The following is a 22,125-nucleotide window of genomic DNA, read 5'->3' as shown; positions in this document are numbered from 1 at the left end:
TTATAATTTTTAGTTTTACATTTAGGACTATGAGTTTACATTTAGGACTTTGAGTTAATTTTTGAGTATGATGTAAGGTATTATACTCAAGGTTTGGGGTGTTTTTTTGTTTTGCATTTGGATATACAATTGTTTCATCTTCATTTGTTGAAAAGACTATTTTTTTCCCTATAAGACATAGCTTTCTAATAATTATGGCTGATCAATAATATAAAGAGCAGCCTCAAAAGAAAAGAGAACTTAATTGGAAATTTTTAAAACAGAACCAGTTGTTCAGTCTAATAAAAACAGGCAGAAGATTAAATGATCTTTCCAAATCTCACTCTAGGAAGTCCCATGAGAAGGCTGTCTTGGGGAAGGATTACAAGTCTTCCCTCATGCTCCAAATGCTCACCCTCTAGTAGTTCAGCTTTTATCTAGTTTATTACTTTTTGGATTCCCACATAAGATTTCTCTTGAATAAAAGGTTAAACAAGTTTTTAAATGAAAAATAACTGGATTAGTAATATAACTAGGTAACATCTAAAGTTATCTGGTTCTGGGCCGGCCCCGTGGCTTGGCGGTTAAGTGCTCATGCTCCGATGCTGGTGGCCCGAGTTCGGATCCAGGGCGAGCACCGAGGCACCACTTCTCCGGCCATCCTGAGGCCGAGTCCCACATATAGCAACTAGAAGGATGTGCAGCTATGACATACAACTATCTACTGGGGCTTTGGGGGGAAAAAATAGATAAATAAAATCTTTAAAAAAAAATAAAATAAAGTTATCTGGTTTTAAATTCCTACAATCCATTTTCTGAAACTAGAAATAACCATCTAAATTGATCCCCAACTAAGATTAGTCCACGTACTTAAGCTCTGGGCTTAAATAGGCATTACCTATATTCATTTAAAAAATACATTATAAAAGAATATCCAATAGAAATCATGATAATGGCTAATTCCCTTACCTTCAAAGAGTCTAGCTTCTATCCAATTTCAGGTACAAATTTACCAGTAATCTAGTGATGAGTAGTTAATAAAAATGGCATACTAAGTTAATAAATTGGTTTACATTATGTAATAGTGACATTAAAATGCTGTTTCCACAGCTCCTTTTAAAATACTCATAAGGATTTACTTCACATTTTGAAGTTTTTATCATTAAAGTTTTGTTTTGTTTTTTTAATAATTTTATTTATTTATTTTTTCCCCCAAAGCCCCAGTAGATAGTTGTATGTCATAGCTGCACATCCTTCTAGTTGCTGTATGTGGGACGCGGCCTCAGCATGGCTGGAGAAGCGGCGCGTCGGTGCGCACCCTGGATCCGAACCCGGGCTGCCAGCAGCAGAGTGCGCACACTTAACCGCCAAGCCACGGGGCCGGCCCCATTAATGTTGACATATGTTTTTAGAACCATTTTTGTTCAAAATGCAAATATAATCAACTCCAATTGCTCAATATTTCTCAACGTACCCTTCAGCCCCCAGTCTTGTCATTATGCTGCTTACTGAACTCTCCATCTGATAGTGTGTAGGAACATGAAATCCCTATCAGCATTATGTTACCTATTTGCTTATTTAATACTTTCATTTTAATATAAACCTAAATAAATGGCTAAAACTCAGGTATGAAAATTACCTGTGGGTTTCAGTAATCCGTATTAAATATTACTTCAATAACTATGAATAATTATACATAAGACTCCAATTGGGGGCCGGCCCAGTGGTGCAGGCAGTTAAGTGCACGCGCTCCGCTGCAGTGGCCAGAGGTTCGCCAGTTTGGATCCCGGGCGTGCACTGATGCACTGCTTGGCAAGCCATGCTGTGGCGCCATCCCATATAAAGTGGAGGAAGACAGGCACAGATGTTAGCCCAGGGCCAGTCTTCCTCAGCAGAAAAAGAGGAGGATTGGCAGATGTCAGCACAGGGCTGATCTCCTTACCAAAAAAAAAAAAAAAAAAAAAAGAAGAAGACTTGATTTCAACTGGAATGCCATACTGACATTTTGACTAATACACTTCAAGAAAAGACATAACAAAGCTGGGGAAAATCTATACAGGGCAACAAAATTCATTAAAAGTATGCAACTGATTTTATGAGAATTAAAAACACAAAGTTCAAAGCAGTCTGTATACCTCTCTGGTATGCTTCATAGCACCTTATTTAGAGCAATAAATTGCTGTCTGACTTTTCATTCTTCAAACTAGAAAGAAGAGAACTTAGAAACATTACTAATGAACTCTATAAAATTTAAAAATTTTATATAGAGTAAATCCTGTAACACTGAAACAAGACTGCAAGCTCCTGGGGCTTAAAAGAGATGGTCATTGGAAAAATTAAAATAATAGTACTCTCGGGCCGGCCCCGTGCCTTAGCGGTTAGGTACGCGCACTCCGCTACTGGTGGCCCGGGTTCGGATCCCGGGCGTGCACCGATGCACCGCTTCTCTGGCCATGCTGAGGCCGCGTCCCACATACAGCAACTAGAAGGATGTGCAACTATGACATACAACTATCTACTGGGGCTTTGGGGGAAAAAAAAAAAAGGAGGAGGATTGGCAATAGATGTTAGCTCAGAGTCAGTCTTCCTCAGCAAAAAGAGGAGGATTAGCGTGGATGTTAGCTCAGGGCTGATCTTCCTCACAAAAAAAAATAAAAAATAAAAAAATAATAGTACTCTCATTAATTAATGAACACATGGCATGTGTAAATCATCATCCTCTCACACATACCTGCCTCATTTCTTTGATACTTGACTAAGCAAGTGATGTTTGATTAACATTTAAAGAATAAATAGATGGTACCTCGATGAAGAGCTAGAGGACTGGTAAAAGGCATCTAGGCATGGTGAACTGGAATCTGAATGCCCTAAGGCAGGAAAAAGAACAGCAAGTTCCAGGCTTTGTGTGGCTGGAGCACAGAGTATAAAAGACAGTGGTACAAGATAAACCTACAGAGGAAGGCAGGAGTTAAATCATCCAAGACCTCAAAGGCCATGTTAGGATTTTAATGTTTACTCTTAGGTCAGTAAGAAATACCAAAGGATTTTACACAAGAGGATGACAAAACTAGCATTTTAAAAAACACTATTTTGGTTATCCTTTGGAAAATGAATGTGAGGAAGATTAAAGTATCTATAGAGATCAATCAAGACACCACTGCAGCAATCTAGGTAAAAGATGATGGTAGCCTACACTAGGATGATGGCAATGTCAGTAAGTAGATCTAAGAGATAATTTAAAGATAAAACCAACCAGCCTTAAGCATAAGATGTGAGTTTTCCCAATTGTCTGTCTGTTTACTTACTATTTATTCACCTGCTTGTATCTTTAATGGTGCAAATAAAAACTTAAGGGTGACCAACTATTTAAATTATGCTTATGGGCTCAAAATTGAGTGATAAAAGAATGTACAACAATTAGAAGGGGAGTAGTTAAGAAACACACCCATATATTTGATAATGGTAAACCAGATATAAAATGAAAAGCATGCTTATACTATTACACATTTTTATTAGAAGTCTTAGAAACTTTATAAAATTTATGCTATTGTACAATATAAGCATAAACAACAAGTTGCATCTAAACTAACATCACACATTAAAAAATTTTATAAGTGAATGGTTACCAAAATTCTACCTGCTACTGAGTAACAGAAGAATATTATTCATTTGTTGCTAGTTGTAATCTCTCAGGCATAATGTAGAAATGGGTATGTGTGTATACACATACATACACATATACACACACTAACAATAACAATAATTGGTTCCAGAAAAAACCAATATACTTAATTTTAGATAATACTAGCGTCTTACAACTTAATCAAACACGAGAGTGAGAAAATAAAAAATACATTCATTACAAAAATAAAAATGTTCTGACTGCTACTTATAAACACCACAAAAATGGAAGCCTTCCATAATTTTAATTTCTTAATATTTGTATATGACAATATTTGTGTATAATGCTTAACACAAACTATCTTTATCTTTCTGTGACGAGTATTTCTTCTTAATCTATATATGATCTAGAAATTCAAATTCAAATCACTTTCCTAGAAGAACCCAAAACACCATACTGAAAATCTATTGTACAAACTTGTATAACCCTGAAGGCAGAATCACAGCAGTGTGTAACAGAAAATTCTTACCAATTTTTCATCAACTGTTATGAGTTGCGCATCTCGAGTTTGGTCCTGTGCCAGCCTCCATGTGGAAGTGCTCAACGACCTGCAGTGCAAGACTTTAAGTTAAAAAATGATCCATGCAATGAGAAAAGAGGCAGACAAATCTTACATAAACAAACTACCTACTAACAATATCTGTCTTATAAAACAAAGAGAATAGAAAGAAAGAGAAGAGGGCACAAAAATCCTTTTGCTCCCCAATTAGTTCTGTCTGCTGAGTTTTTGGCAGACTCTTACTTGACAGTTCACAACAGGCTGCACTTTATGTCAGTCTATAGGCTCTCTGTCACAGAAAGGCCACCAGTGACAAGCACCGTACTGCTCTCTATGAGTGTACAGTGGCTAGTTTGTCATTACCAGGAAGAAAAATGCAAAGCTATAGCAACTCTTCTGGAATGCTGATTCCTAAATGATGGCATCAGAAAAAGAAAAATCTCAATCATATTCTTAATGGCCTAAATAAAGTAAAAGTTATAGAATTTAATTATATAATGTTAACAAATAAAAAGTTTTTTCACTCTAATTTCAAAACAAGGGTAGTTTAAACAGGAAGGATTTGTATGATCATTTTAACTAATGTTATTAGTTTAGTCCTATATCCCATTCACAGAATTGAAGAAAGTGTGAATAGTTAAAATAGAAATATAAAGTCAAAAATAAAATGCACACAGAATCTAGCTCTCTTATATTTATACGTGGCATCGTGCCACCCTCACCCCCCAAAAATTACTAAAGCTAACAGATGTTTTATTTCAGGTACACATTGTAGTTTATACTAATGAATGCCATAGCTATCACTGATTGTGACAATTTAGCATTTTAGAGTTTTCTAAAATATTAAGCCATCTTATGTGGATTTCTCTTTTAAAAGTAAGTTAGTATATCCAATTATGACTCAAATTTACATACCAAATAAATATATAGTGTTCAGTTCTTCTTTTTTTTAAATGCAATATAATCACCATAATTTTGATGCAACATAATCACTAATAATTGATGCAAAACTTCATGCCAAAGGTTCAACTTTCAAAAGCTACAGTGTACACAGCTTTATAGAAATCTACTTACTAATATAAAGATAGCCCATAATACAAAAGGCTTTTCTACTTTATGAACATATAGTTTTAGAAAATATCTATGTTAATTATTTCCCAAAATTAATATAATTCTTTACCACTGTAAATACCCTGCTCAGAAATACATCTATACAAAATACATCTACATGGAAATTACTTTAAGTTATTTAATTGTTAAAATACACGTTCTGGTTATTATAATATTAAAGTATAATTAAGCACCTTTTGAAATCTATTTACTCTGGAAATCATTAAGACCAATAACATGACACTAAAAACATCTTGAATACTTTTAACCAAATCCATATATTACAAGAAAAAAATTAGGTAATGATAAAGAAACTAAGAGAACTTGAAATATTAGAAAATGTAGCCACATTTTAAGAAAATGAAGCTACATAGTTCCTCTAATGAAGAAAAGTGTTAGATCAAAATAGTGCGAACTATTAGATATATTAGAACGCTACAATCCATGAACTGTACAATTTTGGACTGCACAGATTTGATTTAAACAATTTTCTCTTAAGTTGTATAATAAAATCTTAATGTACATTAGTTCATAACCCAAAGTAAATTTTTAAAAGCATATATACTTTAGAGATAGATATATTTTAATAATTTTAATCTCCAACTAATCATAAGAATGAAACTATCATTTTCTGTAAAGAGATAACTATTATAAACCAATACACAAATGAAAAGTTCTCTCTTATATTTTTATCAGGCTACATGTAAAAGGCAACACAATAAAAAAAGACAAAAGATGTTAAATAAAATAATCCTACCAGAAAGAGTTAAAAATCACAATTAAAATTTTTTGTAAGAAAAAACTTTTAAGATAGGCTAGATTGCAAAGAGATCATAAGAATTTTTATTTATTATTTGAAACAATATATTCATATAATTTATTTAAGAAAAAAAGCACATATAATACGTGTGTATGTATATGTGTATGTGTAGGTTGTATTAGGCCATGTCAAGTAACTATTCCTTAAACATGGAGATAGCAATTATTAAAAAAAATCACATCTTAGATGTGGAGAAAAATTTTCCTCCAATTCTAGATAATGAAGGTAGCAACAGAGGTCCAGAGTCAATTACAAACACAGCATTTAATTAATTACGCCTAAAAAATATAATCTGTAGTTAATTTTAGATTAAATGTGAATTATATAGCAAATATCTATTTACTGATTAGCTGTAAAGAATGTCACATCACTGAAATGGTAGAAGTAAAGAAAATATTTTTAATAATATTAGAATATAAAGATATTACTAAAAGACACAAAACCTCAAAATGAAATAATAATAAATGAAAAAATGAATGAAAATGAAATGAAAAAATGACAGAAGCTACTACATAAAAATTTCTAAACCAAAGTTATGGTAAATGAAGAATAAGAAAACAAACAAGGAGAAAATACTTACAACATAAAACAGTAAAGGATCAATATCCAAAACAGGTAAGAGAGCTCTTACAAATCAGTAACTACGACTAATTCTTAGGTTTCAAAAGAGACAAACAACAAAAAAACAAACTACTCAATTAAAAATGGGAAAAGGACTTGAATCAACATTTATCCAGAGATCTACAAATAGCCAATAAATACATGAAAAGATGCTCAACAATACTAATCATTAGGGAAATACAAATCAAAACCACAATGAGATACCACTTCACACCCAATAGGATGGTTATGAAAAAAATAAGTGTTGGTGGGATATGGAGAGATTGGAACCTTTGTGGGAAGGTAAAATCATGCAGTCACTGTGGAAAACAGTACAGCAGTTGCTAAAAAATTAAACATAGAATTACCATATGATCCAGCAATTCCACTTCTGGATATATACCCAAAAGAATTGAAAGCATGGACTCGAAAAGATATTTGTACACCAAAGTTCATAGTAGCATTATTCACAATGGCCAAAAGCAACAATTACCAAAATATTAATAATCATATTTTACTGGACAATGCATAACACTAGGAAGTTAAGCGTACATGTAGAAATGACTAATATGTAATCATCAGTAAATAAATGCTAATTTTACTTTGCTATTTAGCACCCATTTTCAAGAAACTTAGAAATTGTACTTGCCTCATGAGCTTGCCTTTCTGTCTACCCATTTGTTTTGCTAACTGGCTTGTTCATATATTCAGGTTTCTTAAGTGTCAACCTTAATTCTGAGCCCAAAGGATAAATTCTGAGAGCTGTGACTGTTATTATCAATTATCATTGACTGTAGAAGCCATTTTTATACACTCATAAATATATAAATATTTATATATTTATATTTAGTTTTTCTGTATAAGTTTCCTGTAAGAAAATGAGATATCCTGGAAATGGATATCAAGAGATCTTATTTCTAACTCTGGTTTTACTACTTACTAGTTGTGTCTATGAGCAAATCACTTAACCTCTCTGCATCTCAATTTCATTCTCTGTAAATCTGTAAAATATGGACCTGTTGCTCTAAAGTTTCTTCTAGTGATGAGTCTACGTGATGCTAATAAGTGGAATTGAGTATAATTCTAGTCTGTTTTAAAATTCCCTATGGAAATGCTGTGCAATAATTACTCAACTCATAATCTGTTTTGCTCTAAAAATCTAAGGAGGTACATCTTTCAAAGACATATATATACCACATTTGTTTATCCATTCATCTGTTGATGAACATTTGGGTTGTTTCTGCTGAAGATATTCTAGCGTGGGTTTTTGTTGGGTTACAAGTTTGCAACTCATTTGGGTAAATACATAAGAACAAAATTACTGGATAGTATGTTAAGACTATGTTTAGCTTGTAGGAAACTGCCCAACTGTCCTCCAAAGGGGCTGTACCATTTTGCATTCCCACCAGCAATGAATGAGACTTCCTCTCTCATTCTTGGCAGTTTGGTGTTGTCAGTGTTTTCGATTTTACCTATTTTAATAGGGGTGTAGTGGCATCTCACTGGTTTTCAATTCCCTAATGTGATATGATGTTGAGGCGCCTTTTCACATGCTTATTTGCCATCTATATATTTTCTTTGGTAAGGTATCTGTGAGATATTTTGTCTATTTTTTAATTGAGTTGTTTGTTTTATTGTTGAATTTTAAGAATTCTTTGTATATTGCGGATACAAGCTCTTTGTCAGATATGTGTTTTGCAAATATTTTCCACTGGTCTGTGCTTGTCTTTCATTCTCTTAAAGTCTCTTTCACAGAGCAGAAGCTTTTAATTTTAATGAAGTCCAACTCATCTATTTTTTCTTTCAAGGATTACGCTTTTGATGTTGTATCTAAAAATTTCAGCACCAAACCAAGATACGTAGATTTTCTCTTATGTTATCTTCTAGAAGTTTTGTAGTTTTGCTTCTTACATTTAGGTGTATGATCCATTTTGAGTTAATTTTTGTGAAAGGTGTAAGGTCAGTGTATAGATTCATTTTTTTGCATGTGATATGTTCCAGTTCCACTTAGTGAAAAGATTATCTTTTCTCCACTGGGTTGCCTTTGCTCTTTTCTCAAAGATCCGTTGACTATATTTCAGGAGTCTATTTCTGGGCTATTGATTCTGTCCATTGATCTATTTGTCTATTCCTTTCCCAATTCCACACTACTGTAGCTGTGTACTAAATCTTGAAGTCAGTGTCAGTCTTCTGATTTTGTCATTCTTCTCCACTATTATATCGAATATTTTGGATCTTTTGCCTTTCTATATAAACTTAGAATCAGTTTCTTGATAGCCATGAAGTAGCTTGCTGAGGTTTTGATTGGGATTGTGTTGAATCTACAGATCAAGCTGGGAAGAATTAACATCTTAACAATTGAGTCTTCCTATCCATGTATATTTCTTAGGATCTTCTTTGATTTCTTTCACCAGTTTTGTAGTTTTCCTCATATACATCTTGCAAATACTGTTTTTGATACTTCAAAATATACTCTTCAAGAAGTCTTAATGGTGAAAAGATAAACCATTTGCAATGGAAAACAGTATCTGAGTAAGAATAACATTACTGACTCAAGTACTAACACTATACTCCCTCTGAAGCAAATTAACGTTATCAACTAAGAATAGTAAAATTACCATATCCCTTGTAGCAGTTTGAAAACCTGGCTCCAAATTTCTATGACACTCCTCTAACAAGAGCTAGAGGTCTTTGTTCCCTTGAACCTTGTGACTGCTTGATCAATATAATAAAGAAGTGAGGCTATGCATCTTTCCAGGCTCAGGCCTTAAAAAACTAGTAGTTTTGGGGCTGGTCCGGTGGCGTAGAGGTTAAGTTTAGCATGTTCCCCTTCAGCAGCCCAGGTTCCTGGGTTTGGATCCCGGGCATGGACCACCATCACTCATCAAGCCATGCTGTGGAGGCTTCCACATACAAAATAGAGGGAGACGGGCACAGATGTTAGCTCAGGGCCACTCTTCCTCAAGCAAAAAAAGGAAGATTGGCAACAGGTATTAGCTCAGGGCCAATTTTCCTCACCAAAAAAACACAACATAAACTAGTAGTTTCCATTTCCTGTCTCTTATAGCATTGTTTCATGGGATATTCACTCTTGGAACCCAGCCACGATGCTGTGAGGAAGTCCAAGCTGACCCACAGAAAGACTCATGTGAAGAAGAATCAATAGTCAATATCACTTTGCCAGCCATGTGAGTGAGCTATTTTGGACAGGGACCCTCTAGCCCAAGTTGAGTTATCCCAGTAGACACCACATCGAGCAGAGACAAGCTTCCCTGCCAAATCCTGCCCAAATTGCAGATTTGTAAGCAAAACAAATGACTGTTGTTGTTTTAAGAAACTTAACTGAGTAGTGGGGTAGTCTGTACCTAACCATAGATAATGAAAACATCCCTACAAATAATTAAATATGGTTTTATAAACATTAAAATTGAAACAGTAACTTCAAGGAACCAGAAATGATTTGCTGGACTTGTAGACAAAGTAGAATTCCTAATTCTATAGAAATTATTAAGGAATCAATTAATCCTCAACCTTTTGATTAAAACCAATTACGCTTGTTGTCGATTTATCGCAAATTGAATTAATCCAAATTTACATTAAATCAGAAAGTGTTTAGTTCTATACTAACCCATAAGAAAATATTACTAAGAGTTATAATTGAAATAATAAAATAACAATATATACATATTCTCTATGCCACAATAATTATCTCAGACTTAAAATATGTTGATATTTGGGTCAATCACTTTCAAGTTAATGACCCTGAAGCTTTTCAAGATCATTGACTCAATAGAGAAAATTTAAACTGTCTTTGTCATACTGTACTCACTAGACAGAAACAAGAACGAACTAATTGTTAACGGAAAAAATAAAGATGAGGGGTCAAGGGACCATTTTAATTTTCTGGGAAATTATGTGAGAGTAGGCACATATGTGCCTACACAAATGTAGAGAGGCAAAGATCCTACAAATGTTTTGGTTAACTTCAGTGGAAATAACAGTGAAGACAGTTTAGAATCTATTCATAAATAAGTTCTTTGATTCTAATTCAGATTTATCGCATTAAGTTCTAATCTTTACCTACAGTACTTAATATTATCTTAAAATGTTCAACTGGTCAAGTCAGTAAAAATTAATAATCTCCTGCTCACAGGTGTCCTTTTTCCCATTCTTCTGAGCCAGGTGGAACTTGTAGCAGGAACACAACTCAAGCCAAAAACTTAAAATAATCTTTTGAGAATCATCCAATGGACTAAGGAAAGATTTGTGCAAGAGGGATAAGGGTAATTATGCTCACATACCAGACTTTGGAATGGAACTAAGAAGTACTAAGAAGGAGAATGTGGGCAAGGTTTTAGAGGGTGGTAACAAAGAAATTGGAGGGCGTGATAGAAAATGTAAAGTAAAGGAGAAAGAAATATACCCAAGTTTATAGCAAGAGGTTATCAAAATAAATATAAATGAGGTGAAAATAAAGGGAATAAGAAATATAGATGTCATGGTGATGATAACAGTTACATTACAAAACACAATGAATATATGAAAAGTTCATAGTTAGGAAGGTCACATCATTGAGTTATACTGGCCACTAAAGAGTAACTCTACTAGTTTGGAATGCCTTAAAGGAAGGAACTGAGTTGTACTTTGGCATGTCTTGTAAATAGTTGGAAGCAAATGTACCATAAAGATATCAATTATTAATCTACAAATAAATATAATAATAATAATTCTAACAGAATTTTTATAAAATTAGATGATTCTCACCAGGAAGAAAAAAATTCACAAAAATTTTGAAAAATAACTATAAGGTAGGATGTACCTTGCCAGGTAATATGCTACAGTAATTAAAATATCATGGTATTAGCAGAGACACAGACACATAGATCAAATAAATAGTACAGATCAGAATACAAAAACAGACTATGTAGATCTGTAAATTTATTATATAATAAAAGTGCAACTTCAAATCAGTGGTAAAAGGCTGGACTATTCAATAAATGATACTGAGACATCTGGCTATCCTTTCATGGAAGAAAATGTTTGAATCGTCTTATAAAATAGTCACATCATATACCAAAGAATTCCAGATGGATTAATATACACACACATACACTCACGTTGTGTTGTGTGTGTAAATTATTGGAATAAAATGTTAGAGTTTTTAAAATAACTTTTGGGTGGAGAAGTTTTCTTAATCAAGACACAGTACCACAAACTGTGAAAGAAAAATAACTTGACCAACAAAAGGTACTACAAACTAAATTAAAATAAAGGAAATATCAGAAATACTAAATATAACACACATAGCAGGTAAAAGACTAATATCTAGAATATATAAAGGACTCTTAGAAACCAAGACAAAAATCACCCCAAAAAGGAAGGAGGAGAGCAGAGGATATGAACACGGTAGACATTAACATTAATACTAACTACATAAATAATCACTTTAAATGAAAATAGTCTAAATACACCAATTGGAAGAGAGACTGTGTCAGACTGGATAACAAAAACCAGAATCCAACTATATGTTGCTTAAAGAAACATTTTAAATACAAAGACATAGATAGATTTAAAAGTAAAGAGATGGAGAAAGACATACTATATTAACAACAATCAAATCTTACAGCAGTAGCTACATTAATCTCAAAGTGGGCTTCACAATAAGGAAAATTATCAAGAATAAAGAGGGGCATTACATCATGATAAAGGGGTCAATTCTCCAAGAAGACATTAACAATCCTTAAGGTGTATATGCCAAACAAGAGAATATCAAAATACGTGAGGCAAAAACTGAAGGAACTGCAAGAAGAAACCAACAAATTCATTATTAATAGTTGGAGACTTCAACACTCTTAGTAATTGACAGAGCCAGCAGGCAGAATATCAGTAAGGATATCCTTAGTTGAACTGAACAGCACCATCAATCAACTGGATTTAAATGACATTTATAGAATACTGCAGAATACACATTCTTCTCAAGCTCACATGGAACACTCACCAAGTCAGGCCACATTCTAGGCCATAAAACACACCTTAACAAATTTAAGAGAATAGAAATCACATAACATATGCTCTCAGTCAAAAACGAAATTAAACTAGAAATCAGTAACAGAAAATTGGAAAATCCTCAATTATTTCAAGATTAAACAACACACTTCTAAACAACTTATGGGTCAAAGAAGTCTCAAGAGAAATTTTCAAATATTTTGAACTAAATGAAAATGAAACTACAACTTTTCAAAATTTGTGGGATGCAGCAAATACAGTGTTTAGAAATTTATAGCACTGAATACATATATCAGGAAAGAAGAAAAGTCTAAATTCAGTAATCTAAGTTTCCACCATAAGAAACTGTAGAAAAAAGAGCAATATAAACCTAAGGCAAGCAGAAAAACAAAATAATAAAAATTATAGCAGAATTCAATGAAATTGTAAATAAGAAATTGGTAAAGAAATGTTAACAAAACCAAAAACTCGTCTTTGAAAAGATGAGTAGAATTGATAAACCTCTAGCCAGGCTAACCAAGAAAAAAAAGAGATGCCACAAATTACCGATATCAAAAATGAAAGAGGTGTCATCATTACTGATACCATGGAAATTAAAAGGGTAATAAAGAAATACTATAAACAACTCTGTGCCCACAAATGTGATAACTTAGATGAAATGGACTAATTATCTGAAAAACACAAACCACAAAAACTCACACAAGGAGAAATTATCTAAAGAGGCCCACAACTATTAAAGAAATTGAATCAATAATTAATAACTTTTCAGGACCGGCCCCGTGGCTTAGCGGTTAAGTGCACGCACTCCGCTGCTGGCAGCCCGGGTTCGGATCCCAGGCGCGCACCGCTTCTCCGGCTATGCTGGGGCCGCGTCCCACATACAGCAACTGAAAGGATGTGCAGCTATGACATACAACTATCTACTGGGGCTTTGGGGGTAAAAAATAAATAAATAAAATCTTTAAAATAAATAAATAAATAATTAATTAATAACCTCCCAAAAAAGAAAGCACCAGGCCCAGATGGTTTCCTGGTGAATTTTACCAAACATTTAAGAAGAAATGAAACTAATTCTTTATAATCTCTTATAGGAAATAGAAGGAAGGTAACACGTCCTAACTTATTCTATGAGACCAGCATTACTTTAATACCAAAACTGAATAAATAGAAATTTACAAAAAAGTAAAAGTACAAACTAATATCTCTTATGATCACAGATGCAAAAATCCTCAACAAAACATTAGCACATCGGATCCAACAATGTATAAAAAGATTTATACACCATGACCAAATGGGATTCACTCCAGGTATGCAAGACTGGTTCAGTATTTAAAAATCAATTAATACGATCCAGCATGTCAACAGGCTGAAAAAGAAAAATCACATGATCACACTGTCACATAAAAAGCATTTGACAAAATCCAACACCTATTCATGCTAAAAACTCTCAGCAAACTAGCAATAGAGGGGAACTTTCACAACTGGATAAAGAACATATATATAAAATCTACGACTAACATACTTAATTGTTAGTAAGTAGAAGCTTCCCCTCAGACTAGGAAAAAGGCAAGGATATCCACTTTCACTACTCCTATTTAACTGGAAGACCTAGCTAATGCAGTAAGACAAGAAAATGGAATGAAAAGTATGCATATTGGGAAGGAAGATATAAAACTATCCTAGCTTGCAGATGACATCATTGTCTATAGAGAAAAATCCCAAAGAATCAACAAAAAACTTTCTGGAACTAAAAAGTAATTATAATATCAATTTGCAGGATACAATGTTAATATACAAAAGTCAATTGCTTTCTTATACAACCAGCAATGAATACCTGGAATTTGACATTAAAAACACAATACCATTTACATTAGCACCAAAAAATAAATAAGTATTTAGGGGTAAATCTAACAACATATGTATAAGATCTATATGAGGAAAACTAGAAAACTGTGATGAAAGAAATCACAAAACATATAAATAAATGAAGGGATAGTCCATGTTCATGGATAGGAAAAATCAATATTGTTAAGATGTCAATTCTTCCCCAATTGATCTATAGATGCAACACATCCAAATTGAAATTCCAGCAAGTTATTTTGTTGGATATCAACAAGCTGATTCTAAATTCATAGGGAAATACAAAAGACCCAAAATAGTCAACATAACACTGAAAAAAGAATAACAAAGTCAGAGGACTGACACTAACTGATTTCAGACTCACTACACATATCAGTAATCAAGACAGCACAGTATTGGTGAAAGAACAGACAAATAGATCAACGAAACAGAATCAATAGCCCAGAAACAGACTACTCAAATACAGTCAACTGATCTTTGAGAAAGGAGCAAAGGCAACCCAATGAAGCAAAGATAATCTTACCAATAAGTGGAACTGGAACATATAACATGCAAAAATTAAAAAAACGAATCTACACACTGAGCTTATATTTTTCACAAAAATTAACTCAAAATGGATCATACACCTAAATGTGAGAAGCAAAGTATCATACTGCTAGAAGATAACATAAGAGAAAAGTCTACATGACCTTAGTTTGGTGCTGAATTTTTAGATACAATATCAAAAGTACAATCCATGAAAGAAAAAATAGATGAGTGGGACTTCATTAAAATTAAATGCTCTGCTCTGTGAAAGAGACTTTCAGAGAATGAAAAGACAAGCACAGACTGAGAGAAAATATTTGCAAAACACATATCTGACAAAGAGCTTGTATCCACAATATACAAAGAATTCTTAAAATTAAACAAGAAAATAACCCCTTTAAAAAGTAGGTAAAAGATCTGAATAGACACCTCACCAAAGAAAACATACAGCTGGCAAATAAGCATATGAAAAGGTGCTCAACATCATACATCATTAGGGAATTGAAAATTCAAACAACGAGATGCCACTATACATCTATTAAAATGGCTAAAAATCACCAAAACTGACAATACCAAATACTAGTGAGCATGTGGAGCAACAAGAAGTCTCATTCATACTGGTGGGAATGAAAATGGTACAGCCACTTTGGAAGACAGTTTGGCAGTTTCTCACAAAGCTAAACGTAGTTTTAATATACAATTCAGCAATCGTGCTACTAAGTATTTACCCAATTTAACTGCAATCATATGTCCATACAAAAATCTGCACAAGAATGTTTGACACAGCTTTATTCATAATTGCCAAAAACAAATCCTTCAATTAGTGAATTGATAACCTGTGGTAGAGCTATACAATAGAATGTAATTCAGTGAGAAAAAGAAATGGGCTAGAGAAAATGTTTGCAAATCACATATCTGACAAGGGATTAATATCCAGAATATAGAGGGGAACTACTAAAACTAACAACAAAACAACAATCCAATTCAAAAATGAGCAAAGGACTCAAAGAGACATTTCTCCAAAGCAAATATACAAATGGCCAATAAGCGTATGAAAAGATGTTCAACATCACTAATTATCAGGGAAATGCAAATCAAAACTGAGAGATACCATATTATACTCATTAGAATGGCAAAGGAAGGAAGGAAGGAAGGAGCAAGTGTTGGCAACGATGTGGAGAAACTGGAACTACTGGTGGGAATGTAAAATGGTATAGGTGCTATGGAAAACAGTATGACAATTCCTAAAAAAAATTAAAAACTGAATTACTATCCAGCAATTCTACTTCTGGATATACATCCAAAAGAAGTGAAAGCAATGACTTGACTAGACATTTGTTCACCAATATTTATAGCAGCATTATTCACAGCAGCCAAAAAGTGGAAGAAATCCAAGTGTCCACTAATGGATGGATGGATTAAACATAATGTGGTATATACATACATTGAATTATTGTTCAGCTTTAAAAAGGAAGGAAATTCTGATACACGCTACAATACGGATGAACCCTGAAGAAATGCTAAGTTAAATAAGCCAGTCACAAAAGGACAAACAGTGTATGATTCCACACATGAAGTACAGAGAGTAGTCAAATTCAGAGACAGAAAGTAGAACGGTGGTTGCTAGAGGCTAGGGGAGAGGAGAATAGAGAGTTATTGTTCAATGGGTATAGAGTTTCAGTTTTGGAAAATGAAAAAAGGTCTGGAGATGTATGGTGGTGATGGTTGCACAACAATATGAATGTATTTAATGTCACTGAACTACACTTAAAAATGATTAAAATGTTAAATTTTGTCTACGTATATTTAATCTTACAATTAAAAAAAAAAGAATATGCCTTGTGAGAAAACTGTTGAACCCTGGTTTTCAACCCAATAAAGAGGAACACACACATAAAAGTTTGTCAAAGCTGAAGATTTATAACTTTATCTAGAGAAAGCCTCTTCGTGTATATATGTATGTAGAAGTATGTAGAAGTATGTCTATACACACATATTAATCACTAATCTCTTCACAAATTTTTAGAAGACCAATTGAAGCTACTGAACATCAATAGGATTATTCATTTCTACTGCCTCATTAGCATATTTTCCAACATTATATACTTTTAAAAAATTTCTAGCACATGTCTATGTAAACAGAGAATAAGTGATACTTTGTTACCATACTTAATAACAATTACCACCCTGGTGATTTTTCAGACCGTTGCATTGGCACCATTATTCAACACACGTTTTGCATAAAAATAGTTGATAATTTTGAATCTTTCTTCACTAACAGATTTATGTTACAAATAAGCACTTGAGAGCAAATCCTCTTTAATATATTTACGAAAATGTAAAGGGCAAAACACAAGGAAAAGCAAGCCCACATAAACCAGCTGACTCCTCTAATAAAATAAATAACTGTTGTCATTTATCTATCTAGTTCACCTTTCAGCATCAAGATCATTAATTCAATCACAGCACTTCAGAGGTACTTAGCATCTTTTGAAAAAAATGATTCTACTAATCATGCATAATTCTCTACGTTCCTCACAAGGCTTGCGTGTTGGTCACTACGGCTGTGCACCAATACTCCAGTTCTCCTTTCAAGCATATGGTGAGATTACACTTCACGGCCATCTCTGAAGGTAGGTGTGGACTAGTGACGTACTTCAGCCAATGAAATATGAGAGGAAGTGACACTATCTAGCAGAAGCTTTAAAAGCAAGCGTATAATTGCCTATCTCTTTTCCTCTGCCAGAATAATCAACCATGGTTAGTCTGGGTCCCCAAGTGAGGACAAATGGAGGAGTAGTGCTCCCGGCTATCCCACAAGGTACATGCAGCATGAATTAGAAATAAATCTTTGTCATTTTAAGCCATAGATATTCTGGGGTTTAGTATCCTGACTGATACAGCTTGATAAGCAATTCTCTATTCATTACTTCTCTAGGGAATGCCATATGAGAACTTAAATTGTATGATGTCTGTTTTATACTGATTGTGTGAGGTTGGAAGTGTTATAGACTGAGAGTTTACTATTTTTTTTTTGTGAGGAAGCTCAGCCCTGAGCTAACATCTGCCAATCCTCCCCCTTTTTTCTTGAGGAATACTGGTCCTGAGCTAACACCCGTGCCCATCTTCCTCCACTTTATGTGGGATGCCGCCCCAGCATGGCCTGACAAGCGGTGTGTCGGTGTGCGCCCGGGATCTGAACCGGGGCAGCCAGCAGCGGAGCGCACTTAACCACTTAACCACTACGCTACCGGGCCAGCCAGCGAGTTTACTATTTTCAAGTGAATCAAGATGTTACCTTTAAAAAGCTACATTTTTGGTCTAGAGCGGAACATGATTTATTTTCTCATGCCTCCAAAGCTTAGAAAGCATCAAAAAGCCATTAGATGATTTGCTTCACATGAGCTTTAATGCCCCTGTTTCATCTTGGACAGCTCACCTAATTAAAAAAAAAAAAAAAAAGAGTTATGTATTTTATCTTCACTTTGAAGTATTGCAACTTGTTGCTTATTTGCTTCAGTTTAGGAATCTTTTGGCTTAAAACTGCTGCCATAGGGCCGGCCCCATGGCTTAGCGGTCAAGTGCACGCGGTCAGCTACTGGCGACCCGGGTTCGGATCCCGGGCGCCCACCGACGCACCGCTTCTCCGGCCATGCTGAGGCTGCGTCCCACATACAGCAACTAGAAGAATGTGCAACTATGACATACAACTATCTACTGGGGCTTTGGGGGAAAAAAAAGGAGGAAGACTGGCAATAGATGTTAGCTCAGAGCCGGTCTTCCTCAGCAAAAGAGGAGGATTAGCATGGATGTTAGCTCAGGGCTGATCTTCCTCACAAAAAAAAAAAAAAACTGCTGCCATAAAACCAGTGGAATCATGTTTGTATCATAAAAGTATTTAAAATATATTAAATAATAAATTCAATCACAGAAAATATGCTGAAATTATAAGACATGATAGTTGAACAGACTAGCATTCATTACCCAGTAATGTTACATCAAAGAGAAAGCTAGTTGGTAGGTGTCGTTTATTCTTCAATTCTTTTTTTTTTTTTAAAGATTTTATTTATTTATTTTTCCCCCCCCAAAGCCCCAGCAGACAGCTGTATGTCATAGCTGCACATCTCTCCAGTTGCTGTACGTGGGACACGGCCCCAGCACGGCCGGAGAAGCAGCGCGTCGGTGCGCGCCAGGGATCCGAACCCGGGTCGCCAGCAGCGGAGCGCGCGCGCACCCAACCGCCAAGCCACGGGGCCGGCCCTATTCTTCAATTCTAAGATGAAGTATCTGTCCATCGGCAAATTTGTCACTCTTGGGCACAGTATTTCTTAAAGGCTGATGATTACATGATTAAGAATAATTACAAATACATTTAGAAGGAAAAAAGTCACTAACATTCATAGATTTTTTTTAACTTCATGAAACAATTCAGAAAACAGTCATGAAGTGACTTCAGAGTTAGTCAGACCCATGTTAAAATTCCAGATATGCCACTTAAGAGCAATGTGATCTTGAACAAATTACTTCACAACTCTGCACTCAATTTCCTCATCTGCAAAAATAAGGATAATAATACCTCACAGAATGACTGGCAGAATTAAATAACATGTTAAGTAATTGGCATGGAGTGCCAATTGGTGTAGAGAGAAATAAATGGTGTAGAGAGAAATAAATGTTCATTTCTTTCCCTCTAGTAACAAGCAGGACCAGTTTATTTAGAGGCAAGAGAGGGAAAGAGAACCCTACAAAAGATTAACAAACACATCTTTTCCATTTTCTCTAAAAAATGTAAACAGCTAAATTTTCTTTTTTATCAAATCTACTGTTCTACGTCTGGGCCTCATTCCCTCTCACCTAGACTAATACAACAATCACTTAATTGGCCTCCCTGCCTCTAGTCTCATCTCCCTTAAAGGCATCTTCCACATCACCAAGTAATTATATTCAATCATGCCATTTCTTTGCTTAAAATCCTTCATTGGCTGGTGGTAATGTACCTTAAAAAATGGAAGTATTTAGGGATGGAGTATAATGATGTTTATAATTTACTGTCAAATAGTTTAAGTAAAAAAGAATATATACTCATATCTGCATTTGGCTTATCTATATATATATAATACATACATGTAAAATGAGCAAAAAACAGCAAAATATTAATAATGTTAAATCTAGGTAGTGAGATTAAGGATTCATTGTACACTAACTTTTTTGCCTATGTGAAGATTTTAATAAAAAGTAGTAAAATTGAAAGCAAAATGAAGAATATTATCATTAGTATGCTTCATTTGTGGAAAAATGGAAAAGAATAAAAGTGTATTTGCTTGAATATACAGAGACAAACTCCAAGCATAAGAAACTAGTAACAATGGTTTCTTGGGAGGTGAGGAGAGCAGCGGTCAATGAGCAGATTGGGGAGAGAGATGAGAGGAAGACTCTTAACATATAACTTACTTTGTACACATAGAACTCTATGACTGCATTATCTATTCAAATATTGCACTGAGAAGTAATGTTGATCATATCTTTACATAATGCATATGGTTAGTGAAGATTAAATGAGACAACATATAGAAAGCTTAAGCATAACTTGGTTATGGTTCGATAAATGTTTGCTAGTTTGGCTGTTGAAGTAAGGAAAAAAATCTTCAGTATTAATAGTACTATCTAATGTGTACGAGTTAATTTTAATCTACATCCTAGGGATGGTTAGTCATGCTCTCCAGAAGTGGCTACTTAGAGACATGAATTTCAAATACCATTATCAAAATTAATATCAAAGAATTTTTTTGATTGGCATAAATCAAGATTGAAATTATTTTTCCTTGATGAAATGAGTGGTATTTGAAATATATGACTGGCTAGAAAAACTGCGTGGGCACCAGCGAACAAGGTTTAACAATTCAGCAAGCTCAGCAGCCTAGACTTTTAGAACAATGCTCAAGGTCTACAGCTGCATCTGGGCCGAGGATCGCCCACTTCGAGGAAGACACTGTTGCCTGACCTGATCAGTCCTGCCATCAGACTACTGTTATTGTTTATCTTTAGTGACCCAAAATTCTCATCATAGGGCCCGTGAACCACTACTTCATAGAGAACCCTGTTACCTGAACTAACTAGACAGCAGGCCATTCCTATCATCAGAATTTGTTATTGTCCACCTTTCGTGAACCAAGGTATCACCTCACAGAGCTACTGAGAAGATGAAAAGAGATATAAATGATAAACACTTAGCACAGTTCCTGATATATTCCAAGAAAATTATTAGCAATCATTATTATTTATTTTGAGAAACTAAAGTTGTTAAATTAACAATTAAATTCCACTTAGAAGTTTTTATCAGCTTAACCCTGAAATTCATGCTAATTCTAAGACATGGATTCAACTACAAAAAAATGTTCAGATTAAAAATAACTAAACAATTCATCTCCCTAAGCAGCTACAGCAGATGTTTGCTACCTATGATCTGATTTAAAGCAATCATGTTTTGAAATCCAGCTGAAATCAAGGAAAGATTTAGTAATAAATTACTGTAACTAGAGGTGAGTTGTTAATAAAAGAAAAACTGAAAATATCCTGTACTAGTTAACAAAGCAGTGCTACTTTAAAATACAGTATTTTTTTTTTTAAATAAAGCATGTCTGTAAACTGGACAGACTTTTAATTTGTTTAAACAAATTCAAAGGGAATTTTTTTTAAAATGTGTAAAATACAAGGGGCCAGCCTGGTGGTGTAGTGGTTAACTTTGTGCGTTCTGCTTTGGCCGCCTGGGGTTCGCCAGTTCAGCTCCTGGGTGCAGCCTACTCATCACTCATCAAGCCATGCTGAGGCGGTGCCCCACAGAGAAGAGCTACAACTCTACAACTATAATATACAACTACGTACTGGGGCTTTGGGAAGAAAAAAGAAAAAGAGGAAGATTGGCGACAGACGTTAGCACAGGGCCAAGCTTCCCCCCAAAAAAGTGTAAAATACAATCTAGACTTTATCATCTCATAAATGTAACACAACAAAATATATATGCGCAAAAGCACAAAAGGTCATATA

General features: G+C 34.4%; 1 protein-coding gene across 1 annotated transcript in view; it reads right to left on the bottom strand.

Annotated features, from left to right (window-relative positions):
* Positions 1 to 22,125, bottom strand: part of NDUFS4 (NADH:ubiquinone oxidoreductase subunit S4) — a 98,087-nt gene that overhangs the window by 52,606 nt on the left and 23,356 nt on the right. The window contains exon 2 of the mRNA XM_004422803.3: positions 4,131 to 4,209. Within this exon, the coding sequence (XP_004422860.1) occupies positions 4,131 to 4,209 (79 nt within the window). The remainder of the gene's footprint in view (positions 1 to 4,130; positions 4,210 to 22,125) is intronic.

Source organism: Ceratotherium simum, chromosome 18 (assembly GCF_057802395.1).
Source record: "Ceratotherium simum simum isolate JZ-2026a chromosome 18, ASM5780239v1, whole genome shotgun sequence".
Taxonomy (NCBI): domain Eukaryota; kingdom Metazoa; phylum Chordata; class Mammalia; order Perissodactyla; family Rhinocerotidae; genus Ceratotherium; species Ceratotherium simum.
Note: the sequence above shows the minus strand (reverse complement) of the source record. Positions and strands in the feature narration are given on the sequence as shown.